Genomic DNA, 13,678 nt, shown 5'->3' on the forward strand with positions numbered 1-13,678 from the left:
CAACCATCATTTTGAGAACATCTAGAACAAGTCAGTTCGGAGAATGGTGGGAAACAGGAAAGGCTTGCTTTGGGTGAGGGGGATAAGATTTAACTGTCAAAATTGGAGTTCAACAGGACAGGAAGCCTGGGGAGCGTGATGGAATCCTTCCTCCCTCCACCCCCACCCCCATCATTAAGCCAAGGCTCTATGTCTCATTTATCTCATAATGCAATATTCTTAACTTGTTTCCACTGAAGAGGAAGTTCATCTCATTTCACACACTCTTTAATTTGTAGGAATCTGAGTTAAATTTATTTTGAGCTTCTAAGATAATAGTAGCACAAAATCTTTGAAGATGCAATTTAAACCTGCTTAATTACAGCTTGATTCTCAGTGGTGAATAATAGGATGGTTACAGATGAAGTACAGATGAAGTGCTGGTAACAAAGCCCCAACAAACTGGTTTGGTTAGTTTAAGCAGTGAATGAGCTAGCTTCCACTCCATTTCTGGCATGTTGTGGAGAAAGTACATTCACAATTTCTGTGAATAAGTTCTCTGCATTTTTTACATAAAAGTGAGACAAAATGAGCATAAATGTTTTATGCCATATATTATTATTTTATGCCATGGCGGGTAGCGCTGTGGGATGCAGGTGGAGCTGTGGGTTACGTTAAACCACAGAGCCTAGGGCTTGACGATCAGAAGGTTGGCGGTTCGAATCCCCGTGACGGGGTTAGCTCCCGTTGCTCGGTCCCAGCTCCTGACAACCTAACAGTTCGAAAGTATGTCAAAGTGCAAGTAGATAAATAGGTACCGCTACAGCGGGAAGGTAAACGTTGTTTTCGTGTGCTGCTCTGGTTCGCCAGAGGCAGCTTTGTCATGCTGGCCACATGACCTGGAAGCTCCCTTGGCCAATAACGCGAGATGAGCACCGCAACCCCAGAGTCGGTCACGACTTGACCTAATGGTCAGGGGTCCCTTTACATTAACTAGCAAGATGTCTACCAAATGGTGGGAATGCCTAGATACAACTTGGGATATAGCCAAAAAGAATGGGTAAAGGAACAAATCAACTTCTTTTCCTTGATAGCTTTGATCTGTCTTTATTTGGCATACCCCCACTTCATTTCACTCTCTGGGCCAATTTCTTCTGCCTCATCTTTGCTTTACTACAGCTGCATACCCCTTTTTTCAGTCCCATTAAACCGTAGTCCACCTACACTGTCACATTATTCAGGGAAAAGCCCAGTACAACCAATCCCCACCAGGAAGTCAATGTCTCTTTCTTTTTTTAAGTATTTTTTTATGAATGATTTTCTTTCTTTCTTTATATTGATTGCTAAATACAGATCCACGCCAAAAGTAGGGATTAATGTAGCAACTGCTGATGTCACAAAGAAAGTTCTTCATCCTTAATACAAGAGAAATCTGTGCTGTTTCCCTTCACAGTTGAAGGGGCAGAGTCTTTTTGTAGGCCTCTCTTGCAGATGAAAGGTTGTAGGCCCACCAAACAATAGCTGTTACTTTTCTCTCCCTCTGGTTTCAGACTATACCTCTCCCAGATAAAGGGAGGGCTCTTTGGGAGGAAAAGGTAGAACAGTGACAGAGAGGTGTGAGACATTATTATATTCTAAATGCTTTTCATAAATATTACCCTCAACAGAAAACCAAGTACTGGGGGGGGATTAGTCATCTTCAAGCACATTTAATGTCCTTGAAAGATGCTAGATGTAAAAGTGCAAGAAACAGAGCCACTCTGTTTCTAACAGAATGCATCTTATGTAAGCAACAACACTTCCCCCAGCACTGCCTTGACAGAGTCATGACACTGAAAGGCTAACACAGAGTGGGGGGTGAAAGGGTAATTTAGACAGTTTTCAATAAACAAGGTCATTACCAATGCTACTTATGAAGAATAGCAACATGGAGACATCATTAACTGAACTCTTAGTCACACCAGCTCTGCTATTTCTTTCACTACAGTGTAATTTACTGAGCAAGCAGTTTTATTTTTTATTATGCATGCTCTATATAAAAGCCCATCAACTACATTAAACATCCATTCCCCCATTCCCTTCCTCTATTGCCAACACAACTGTCAAAATATGCTCTTCTGGGTGGAGATCCTTATTCTTTAGTTAAATATGCTATCTTGCAAGACACCATGTACATTAGTCATAGTCTATAAATAGATTTTAATTTTAAAAACTGCTACTAAGAACTGGCCATGTTTGCACATAATGCTAAACCATAAAAGCCTGGGTTAGCAAACTATACTGTGCAGAAATGCCTCCCTTCATGAGAGTGGATAAACAAACCACAATAGGGATAGCTTACCATACCAGATCAATCTAGCATTGTGGTTCCACTTTAACAGTCTTGAACTACAGTTTTCTGTTGGATTGTCAATTGTGGTTTCCTGGGTCAAGGAAAACCAGGTTTGGATGTTACACCAAGCCACGGTTTACTTGCTCATGCAAAGGGAAACACACAGCTCATGCACAGAATTGTTTTCTGTGTTTGAAAACAAAAGCTTGATTCACCAACAATTACATTCATTAATAAAAGTAATTAATGTTTTGTTGTTAAACAAAACTTATTGTTGAGCAGTAAAAACCCTTAAGATCAGAGTATAACATAGCAAGTTCATATTAGGTGGATACTTGTCAGGGGCAAGTTACTTACTTACTGAGTAAGTAAACACATTCACAATGATTTTTTTAAAGTGTTCTCTTACATCTTTTGCAGGACTTGGGCCATCACGACTCCATTGGTTAAATCATCCACAGTCTGGCATGGTGCTTCAACATTAAATGTCTGGATCTGAGGAGGAACAGATATATTTAGTCAAGTTACATCTATTGCGTCATGCCAGCATATCAAGAGATTTCAAAAGCGCTGCAACTCTTACTAGCCAACTACAATACATTATATTATTTATACAATGCAGAGAAAAGTAACAAACGAAAACAATTTAGCCCAAAAGGATAAATACTCTGTCCCTACTGGTAATCAAAATTGTAAATAAAAAACTAATGACTTCCTCCGCAAGGCAGTAACTCTCTCAGCCCCTTTAATTATTTTACAATTTATTGATTATATTTATATCTCACTTTTCCGCCAATAAGCTCAAAGTGGCATACACAATTCTCCTCCCTCTCAATTTTATCCTCACAACAAATCTGTGAGGTAGGTTAGACTGAGAGAACATGACTGGCTGAAGGTCATCAAGCAAGCTTTAGGGGTGAACAGTCAAGAACAGTCCTCATAAAGTCATGGAACCTTTAACAGGGTATCTACATTAGATTTCCCCACCCCTCCAGTCACTATGAAATTTACTTTTTCTAGGTGGTATGGTAGCTGAGCCAATGACATCTTGGCCCTTTTAATACCGGTAAAACTTCTGCTATTGCCCTCAGAAGGTGACTGTTAAAAATCACAGTAGGTAAAATGGGTCAACTGAACTTAACTCAAGAGAAAATAAACTTTATGACCTGCACACAGATCATATAATGCCACATTAGGTTAAAGTTTCTTTTTATGTCACTTTTTGAACAAACATGACTCACAAGAATAAAATACAAAAATGCAAACTAAAAAGCAAAAGCAAAATACAATTAGTATCGATCAAATCCAACGACAGTGACAAAGTGCACATTATCTCACACAAGAACCAATGTATGTGTGAAGTTGAGCAAGAGTATCCATGCATAAGCAGCCCTTATCAGGATATTTCTGCATGCTGTGTCTTGGCTCTTTCCCTCAATTAATACTTCCAAACTTCCACACCATCCAGCATATTTTCTTATTTGGAGATGCACAGGTATTTCTATACCTGGAGGCACACACCTTTAAAAACAATTTCCACAGGATGGAAGTGTGCATAACGAAGATTGCATCATGAATTTATTAAGCATTTTGCATACTTTCCCCTAAGTGAATGTTGTTTTTCTCTGCACATTGACATGCTATAAATAACCACTCTAAGCTTCTTTGACTTTGAAATTACACCCCTTTCCACCTTTAAAATACCGGTACATATTTTGGCCTTCCTGATGTGCTGTGATGGAAATGCAATTCACCTCTTCCCTGTCTGCAGCAGCCACCTTTCCTGCCTTCTAGCCAAGTGTGCATCACCAACTCTTTAATATTGATAATAGTGGTGATTGCAACATTAATACAAAGTCTGCCCATCATCTCCTCCTTTGAGTGTGTGCATGTCTTCTCAAAACTAAGTCTCTGCATTCCCAGTATGTGATATTCAGGAGTAAGTGGCCTCTAAACTTGAAACTTTTAGCTAGAATTTATTTAAAAAGTGACCTTTCTCCCACAGTTCAAAAAAGATAACCTCAAAACAAAACATTAACAATAATAAAAGATACTGTTACACACCACCCAGTCTTGAAACGAGGTATCTTTAGGATATATAGTTTATTTACACACATTTAAAACCTGCAGCTATGATAGAGGGGCTCACACCATTATCAGTCCAGCAGAGTGCTGTTTTTCCCATTGCCTCAGCCTTGGATTAAAAAGGAAACCATCCTTTCAACATATGGAAGTCCTACTCCCAACATTAGATAACTCCTAGTTCCACAAATTTTTGAGTCAGTGGACTTAGCTGTTGGTACAAGCTCCCTTCCACATTTAAGTTCATCATCTCTTGCGCTCTGGGAAGGACTAAACATTCCAAGATACTTGTGCATTATGTTTAAAATGGTGATTAAAAACACAGCTACCTCCTCCCCTTTCATAATAGGTGCTGGCATTGCTAATACCTGCCTTGATTCCTCCTTTTTAAAACTTGCAGTTTTCTGGCCACTGCGTGTTTTTGTAGTGGCAGCCATGTTCTTAACATATAATATCTTTTAAAAAATGAGAACTAGGACATGAGGCGGGATGGGGGGAAGAAATGAAAATGGCAGCGGGAAGCCACTTGACAGTGCTCAGTACTGCCTACAAGGTACCTACTTTGGCTGAAAGCCCATACAACCTTGAAACCATCCCTGGTTTTACTAAACGTTGTGGCAAGGGATGTTCCTTGGCAGCAGCTGATTTTTTTATATTATTTTTATTGTTGCAAAGTTCCAGTTTTGGCCTCATCAGATTGCAAATGAATGGGAAGCACCTGGAATAGCTAAGGGATGGCTACTTCCTGCTTCGGATATTTTGGACTCTTACATTTGAGAAATCATAAAACGCAAGGCGTGCTGGCATGTGTTATACTGCAAACAAAGTGGCTGCTCTGAAACTTTGCCCAAAAAAACAACCACTCATAACACACAAACTAGTTCAGAAACTTAATTCCTTCTGTAGAATACAGTATTCTACAGTGCATGAACAACAATTTTCAAACCTATTTCCTAACCCTGGAGAGTAGAAATATAACAGGAAGTTAACACCCTGGAAAAAGATTGGGAACACATTTGAGTCTGCCCATCTTCACCCAGCTGCTATTTTATATATATATGGAGAGTTTCAGCTAAACAAGCTTGTCGACTTGCTGATCATTTAATCTACCCTAACCAGTTCTTAAAATGTTCACAAACAGGTTAGAGTGCTTGGGTGGATGTGGAAAGTTTCACAAGCAGCTTAAGGACAAGTTTAACTCATTTTCTCACCCAAGTTATAAAAAATACATTTTGGAACACCCTTCCATCCAATAATTAACATACACGCTTTGGACACAAATGTTAACACGGGAAATTTCCTTTCAGTTGTTCCTTTCAGTTGATATCTAAGTGGCTCAAAGCCTTTAACAACAGGAAAGTCTTCTGTTTGTATGCAGCCTCTTCTTGATTTTGATTGCACATTGTTATTCTTATTATCCATTGTTAGGTGCCCTGAAAGGAAGACTGACAGGTTTCAGTACATATTTTAAAATAAACAATGTACTATGACTTATTAATATCTGTTACCTCATCTCAATGTGAATGGACACCCTGGGCCCAGGAAACACCCTTATGCATGCCCTTTCATTTCCAGTTTGGTTCAGATGTTACCATCTCAGTCCAATGAACCACAATTTGTGTAATTGGAGACAAGCTTTGTACTCACATGCTCCCCCTCCCTTCTCTTCTGCATCTTATTTAAATATTTACAGGCTTTATTTACCCACAGTCTGTGACTTTGAAGCCAAGGAAGCTATTGTTTAACACAAAACGCTTCTTCCAGATGTTTGGACTACAATTCCCATCATCCAATGACCCTTGGCCTTGCTTCCTGGGGCTAATGGAGTTTTAATTCCCAACCAATTAGAGGGGTACCACGCAATGTTAGAAACTCAGATATATAAGCTAATTGCCAAATGACACCTTAAAACTAGGTTGCAGTCACCACAGCAGAATGTCTAGGCACCATCCCCCCAAATAAGATTTATTATTGTTATTATTATTTTTCATTTCATTTCAATACTGCTTTATATTTTAAAGGGAAAAATCTCAGTGGTTTACAACACATTAAAACATCAAATAAAGCAATCCAAATAAAACAAATTCAAGCTTCAATGATAATATTTCAGATCATTCTGTAAGTGACATTTTTCTTTCTCCATATTTATTTACCTACATAATTTATATAGGTGCCCCATAGCAGAAGTACTCTAGGAAGCCACTATGGTATAGTGGTGTGAGTGTCGGACTAACACCTTGAAGATCAAGGTTCAAATCCCCACTCAGTCATGAAGCTCACTGGGTGACCTTGGGCCACTCACAGCCTCTTAACCTACATCACGGGGTCATTGTAGGGAATAATCAGGAGGGGGTGAACCAAGCACACTTTAGAGAGAAAGGTGGGATATATATGCAATAAATAAGCTCTTCTGCTTACCTGCTTAAGAAAGCTGGAGGAGCCAGCCAGGTGGAGATGTCAGTCGCCAAACTGGCATCCAGAGATCTCCACATGGTCACAACTGGACCCACCACACCAGTCACAAAACACACCTGGTACATGGCTAATTTCAAACACTGACACCAGGTTAAGCAAAGCTGGTTTAAGTAATCCCTACTTTGTGATTCCTCCATCATGGTTTGATATCCTGGGCCATAGGAATCACCTGTACAGACACCACAAGAAAGTGTGGTTTCTCCAACCTCTGGAAATATTTAATTAACGCACACAAGATAAGTGAACAGACAAATGGATTTCTCTCGGTCCGATATACTATGGTTTGTTAAATTCAGATACAGTAATTATGTCTTAACTGACAAGCCACTCCAACAGTTGACTTTCAAAAGCATTTGCAGGCAGCCCTGTATCGAAATTTTTTTAATGTTGATGTTTTAGTATGTTCCGATATACGCTGTGAGCCACCCAGAGTGGTTGGGGAAACCCAGCCAAATGGGCGAGGTATAAATAAAATAATAATAATAATGCCTACAGTGCTACAGACACACTGTGACTGAATGTGCATGAAAGGGTGCATGCACTATTCAGCAGTAACCTCCATTGTACATTCATGACATTTCTTCTTTGGATCCCAGCCCATAATTCCAACATAGGCATGTCAGTGAAACAAGAAAATCTTCTGAACTAGTCAACTCTAAACAGAATTCAAGGCCACAGCAGGGACAGAATGACTCAAGTTGGTATGTAACAGACATATGACACAGACTCCTTTTTGTCAATTTCATTCCTACCAAGCAAATATTCTGAAGAAAAATCATTCTCTCTTGCTTACAACTTACTAAAATGTGTGTGCAAATATACCTTCTTCCCATCATTGAAGAATAAATACGGTAAATAAATAAAAAGAATAGGAAGCTGTTAAATCAGTTGCTTTGCAGAACCTTAAAAATGTAACTTTTTAAAATAAAAAGAACAGCCACCACCTTACAGATCATAATTATAGTAGGACTGCTGCAAATATGTTTGAGAAACATTTCTCAAAGGCTGTGCTGCAGTCCAGAGTGCTATAGTTCACAGATATGAAGAATTCAAAATCTGAACCTAATAACCACCTTATTTAAAGTCTCCATTGCTGATTGTTGTTAGTTACAAACCACATACTATCCATAATGTAGTAAGTTGTCTTCCTCAGGCTGTACCAATTAGCACACACAGATTTTGTAAATCCTTCTAATATTGGTCTCCATGAAAACTTCAAATTTATCATCCAAACAAAAAGGTCCTGCAAATGCCTTTATTTTAAAATGCTTTTGTTCTATTCAATAAAAGCAACCAAGAGAGTTTTCTACATAGGGTTGGATCCAGACTTATGAATGCAAATTAACTTTAATTGATGTTTTGGGGCAGCCCCTCACTCCATCTTCCCTGGAGCTACTTAAGTCTTGAGAGAACTGAGGAAAGGCAGAAGAGAAAGAGCCCAGGTAAGAGTCCTTGAGTCATCTGAAGAGACCACCACTTGGCCTTAGAGGACTCTCTTGCTCTACATTTTATACCATTTATTCTTTCGGTATTTTAAAACTGTATACCACCTCAGGTGCCTTGGTATAAAAGTGGCATATAATAAATGCAACAAATAAGTATCGCAAGTGCCATTTATTTCACTGGGTTGACTCTTAAAAATAACTAAATATGCACCCAACCCATAAATGTTTCTCATACTGATGACAAGTCAGTTTAAGAAGAAGCACTGTGGTGACGTCAAAACCTGTGAAAGTAGTAGCAAAGTAGTAATTTGTAAGATGAACTAACTATAAAGTCCTGGGTATTTACAAGCTTATAAACAACTGTGTGACTTGAAGAACACATCATACCAGTGTGTCTGGATTTAGGTCTCTGCTTCCTTCAGAAGTGCCGAGTATGATGTACAAAATTAACAGAGAGCTTCCTCTTAAACCTACCAGCTAAACACCAACATAGGATTGCAAAGGCATTCCTGGTAGCTGACTCTCACCTAAAAAAAATTATTCCCCTAGAGACTCACTAAAACCCAAGCTTATTTCAGAAGCAGCATACATGATGTATCAAATGATTCCCATTGACAAGAACTAAAGTGCTATTAGGACATAAGAAGGAACATAGGAAGCTCTCTTATACAGAGTCAGACTACTGGTCCATCTAGCTGAGTGTTGTCCACATTGACTGTAAGTGGGTCTCCAGGATTACCAACAGGGTTCTCTCCCAGCTGTACCTGCAGATGCCAGGGGACCAAACCTGGGACCTTCTGTACATGCAAAGCAGATTACCATATATTCTGGCGTATAAGACGACTGGGCGTATAAGACCCCCAACTTTTCCAGTTAAAATATAGAGTTTGGGATATACTCGCCGTATAAGAAATACGGCCTGCCGTATAAGACGACCCCCGACTTTTGAGAAGATTTTCCTGGGTTAAAAAGTAGTCTTATACGCAGGAATATACAGTATCTACCACTGAGCTATAGCCCTTCTGCAATTTATGCTACTCACCCATCCATAACTATATATTATAATTTTAAAAACTTATCTGAATTAAACTGAAAATGGAATGGGCTTGCTTTATCCCTTTTCTCTCTCCCTTAAAGGTCATGCTGATTTAGGCAATGAGAAAGACAATGCACATATGGGATACATCTGTCTGCAATGTAAATGCAGAAAACATGGCCACTGAAATAGGGAAAAGAGGATAATTTATTCTGAAGTGCATTTTCATAATATAACAACAACAACAATACAGTAATAGGATCTGATGTGTATCCCACAGCCATTTAAAGGTTCCAACATGCAAGGACTTTCTACCAGTTAACGTTGGTGCAAACACTGCCCGTTATTTATTTCTGTTTCCAGAAAATGTAGAATGCAATAAGTATTCACTTCCTTATTAATTACTTCTCCGCTAGAGAAAGCAGCCAGTTGGAGGGGAAAGTACCAGCAATTATGGACTCAATGTAAAGCAGTGGAACAGAAAGCCTGCCCTCCACATTGTAGAGTTTACACACAATGAAAGGTTTCTCCCTCTCTCTTACAACACTAAAACTTGGGGAAATTCAATAAAGCTGAATTTTGAAAGATTCAGAACAGACAAAAGTGTGCATAATGAATTTATACAAATCGTTACCCCAAGTTGTAGCTGATGGCTACTAACCTGGATGTTTTTAAAAGAGGTTTAGTCAAATTCACAGTGGATAACCAATGTAAAGTCCCACAGATTTCATTGAGTCTAGCTGAAGCATGACTTAAGTTTGGAACAAACACATAAAGTTTAAGATGCATGCTAACTAAAACAAAGAAAAATCATAAATGCAGAATACAGTAGCAGGAAAATGAAACAAGCAGTCAAATTAAAGATTACATGGAAAATAAAGGTTGCCAGCTCCCTTTGAAAGTCAGCATGTATGGACAGCATTCCAGAGATATACTGTACTTTCCGTGTATAAGACGAGCATTTTTCACCCCAAATCAATTCAAAATTGGGGAGGGGGGGTCATCTTATACATGGGTAGCATGTAGTTTGCCCATGCGATTGGTTCTTGCCGTGAGCCTGAGATTTTCAGCGGCGATTGGGCGGGTTCTTGGTGACTGCGGCAAGCTCAGTTGTCTATTGGCTGCTACTGTGTCAATCAGGAGTGCTCAACAACTCTGGGCAATACCCCCCCACTTTCTTAATTTAGAGCCCCCCAAAATAGGGGGTCATCTTATAAATGTGGGTGTCTAATACACGGAAAAATACAGTAGTACTGCAACATAAAAAGTTAAATCTGGACTCTACATAAGGGGAAACTAAAAGCGGTCTCATTTGAAAAATATTAGTTTCCAGGAACTCGGCCTGGAAATGAATTGGCAGCCAGCACAGGTATTTCAGTCTAGCACAACATCTGAGTATGCATTCTCAAACCTTTCGTTAGACAGAAAGCAGTATCTTGAACTAGCTGGAGTCTTATGAAGAGTGCACTGGTGTGATCTTCTGTAGCATGGTGAGCAATACTTGTACTTTGCTAACTGGAAAACATCACAGGATGTTGCAGTAATACAGCAGAATCAAGCCTGCACTGGCAAAAGTCACCCTCCAGACACCCAGCATTACAAACACAGAAATGGACATAGCATGTGGTTGGCAAGTACAACACTGGAGACAATTTATGCCCCCTTTCAGCAACCACAAAACTATCTATGTCCGAACATAACGCATTCAATATGTAGCTGTTAAAAATCAAAGTGCAGTAAGACAGCACAATAAACTCTGCATACATTCATTCGTTTATTTATTTGTTTATTTATTTATTTATAGGTTCAAGGTTTATTTATAGGTTCAAGAGACAAATTTTCACCCAGCAAAGTCCTACTGAAGTTGTATAACATCCCTGGTATCCATGTACTTTTTGCTGACAACCTGAAGGTAATTTAGTTCTAGGGATAACAGATCACATGTTCTTGACTGGTGAGGCAATTCTAACCCCTCAGATATGTCAGCTGGAGAGGTTAGACTGTGGCATATCTTCTCACCCCAGAATAAACCATGAAATTGGCTACAACTATTTGTTTCTTAGGGACGCAGGTGGCGCTGTGGGTTAAACCACAGAGCCTAGGGCTTGCCGATCAGAAGGTTGGCGGTTCGAATCCCCACGACGGGGTGAGCTCCCGTTGTTCAGTCCCAGCTCCTGACAACCTAGCAGTTCGAAACACATCAAAGTGCAAGAAGGTAAACGGCGTTTCCATGTGCTGCTCTGGTTTGCCAGAAGCGGCTTTGTCATGCTGGCCACATGACCTGGAAGCTGTACGCCGGCTCCCTCAGCCAATAACGCGAGATGAGCACGCAACCCCAGGGTCGGTCACGACTGGACCTAATGTTTAGGGATCCCTTTACCTTTACCTTATTTGCTTCTTAGCCATGCAGGTTGCCTTTATTTTCTCTCTGCATAGTGCTCTACAAAAGACTGAAAAGTTTGACAACATGGAGGTATACCCCAAATATCTCCAACAGTGTATCTCTGTGTTCGTCACTCCTAGCTCTAGATTTGTGGGAATAATGCTCCTCTAATCCCAAATACCTGAAGTCTCTTTAAAATGGAACAAAGACAACCTACTGGTTTTAGATAGACAAAGCACACTACAACAGGATGTGTGGGTAGATTTCTCCCCAATGCCTAAATTGCTTGGATGTCAAACCACAACTAGATAAATACTCACTTCTCTGAAATTAGAAGATTATAAGTAATACCCCACCTTCAAGAGAGAGAGCTATGTTAGTCTGTTGGAGAAAAACCAAGAGTCTTGCAGAGTCCAAGCAATACCCTGTTTCTCATATTTTAAGACATACCCATAAAATAAGCCATAGCAGGATTTTTAAGCATTCAAGGAATATAAGCCATACCCCGAAAATAAGACATAGTGATAGGCGCAGCAGCAATGCCGGCCGCGGCAGGAGGAGGAAAAAAAATAAGACATCCCTTGAAAATAAGCCATAGTGTGTATTTTTGAGAAAAAAATAAATATAAGACATGTCTTATAATATGAGAAACACGGTAGTAGCCTTTAAGTAGTTTCTCTCCAAGAAATATGATTAGGTGCAAACTGTCCCGCTGGTAACCACAAGTGCGAAGTTTTGCACAAGTTTATACAAACACTAAAAGAGACTGGTGAGATTTAAAGGGAAGCAGAAGCTGCATTTACAGCAAAGCTGTGAAGGGAGATGGCGAAATGAGCAAGCCCAGCCCTCTCATGGCTTTCTGCTTGATGACATGAACGCCTTCAAAGGAAAAGAAAGATGGGGCTGCATCCAATATTAGTCATAGTCCATACAGACCTATTGAAACTAATGGACATCAAATAGCTTAGATCCATTAATTACAGCTGGTCTACTCTAAGTAAATTTTGCTGGATACAATCCATGGGGGGAAGAAAGGAGATATGAGGTGTTCTACTGTGCTTTTTCACACACTAAAAAAAACAAAACAAAACCAGGTGGACCTTCACAGGGAAACCAATGGCTGGTTCCTTGAGACTGTGTACCTGCCCAATACATGCTTTGCAGAAACTTACTTGCCACATTCGCGCTCTGAATGTTGCATCTGAAAACAAATATATAGAATCATACCACTCACTATATGCGCAGAGTGAGTTGGGAGTTAAGCCCGGATGAATCCAGAGGGTTACCTGCATCTGAATAAGCAGGATGAGGCTGGACACATATTAGGGGGCCGAAGCCCATAACCGGGGTGAGCGAGGCAAAGCGTGTGGAGCCCCTCCTAGGAACAGAGAGGAGCAAACCAGGCATTGCAGGGCCCAACTGGGAGCTCGAGTTAGAGACAGAAGGAAGCCGCCCAGGCACCAAACCGGGAAAGGGATGGAAGATGAGAAAGCACAGGCCCAGGGGGCAAAAGCTCCCGGGGAACAGCACCTTTCCCACCCCCCACAAAGCCTCGGTCACTCACCCAGGTGAGCAAGCTCTCCCCGAGCTCGGCCCGCTCCAGGCTCTCCACATTGAACATGGTGCAGGCCGGGCGGGGCTTTTTCTTACAGCCGAGGAGCTGCCGCCGCCGCCGCCTGGGCCTCGCAAGGTAGAGTCTTCGAGAGGCGCCGGCCCGCTTTCCGCCGCTCCCTTTCCGCCACCTCCTCTTTTCTTCTCTCTTCCCCTCAACCCAGGCCGGCACAGCCGGGCCGGGCTGCTGTGCTCTGTAGCGCAGACACGTCACCCGGGCCCCGTCGTGGGGGATCCGCCCGCTCCGCTGGCACACCGGCCGCCGACAAGGCGCAGGCGCCCGCCGGCCCACTAGGCCCTCCTTCCCTCAGTCACGCCGCGAGGGAGGAGCAGCG

The 13,678-nt window shown here is 41.0% G+C and overlaps 1 protein-coding gene across 2 annotated transcripts in view; it reads right to left on the minus strand.

The window, feature by feature from the left end:
- The window catches only part of HOOK3 (hook microtubule tethering protein 3), a 63,393-nt gene extending 49,773 nt beyond the window's left edge, over positions 1-13,620 (minus strand). Inside the window, exons 1-2 of one of the 2 annotated variants that reach the window (XM_035097011.2) lie at positions 13,297-13,620; positions 2,721-2,806 (exon numbers count right to left, since the gene is read on the minus strand). In XM_035097011.2, the coding sequence (XP_034952902.1) occupies positions 2,721-2,806; positions 13,297-13,353 (143 nt within the window). In that variant the 5' untranslated portion in view covers positions 13,354-13,620. The other variant, XM_060269043.1, reaches the window with a different exon arrangement.
- Positions 13,621-13,678: the final 58 nt, after the last annotated feature.

The sequence above is a fragment of the Zootoca vivipara genome, chromosome 16 (assembly GCF_963506605.1).
Source record: "Zootoca vivipara chromosome 16, rZooViv1.1, whole genome shotgun sequence".
Classification (NCBI taxonomy): domain Eukaryota; kingdom Metazoa; phylum Chordata; class Lepidosauria; order Squamata; family Lacertidae; genus Zootoca; species Zootoca vivipara.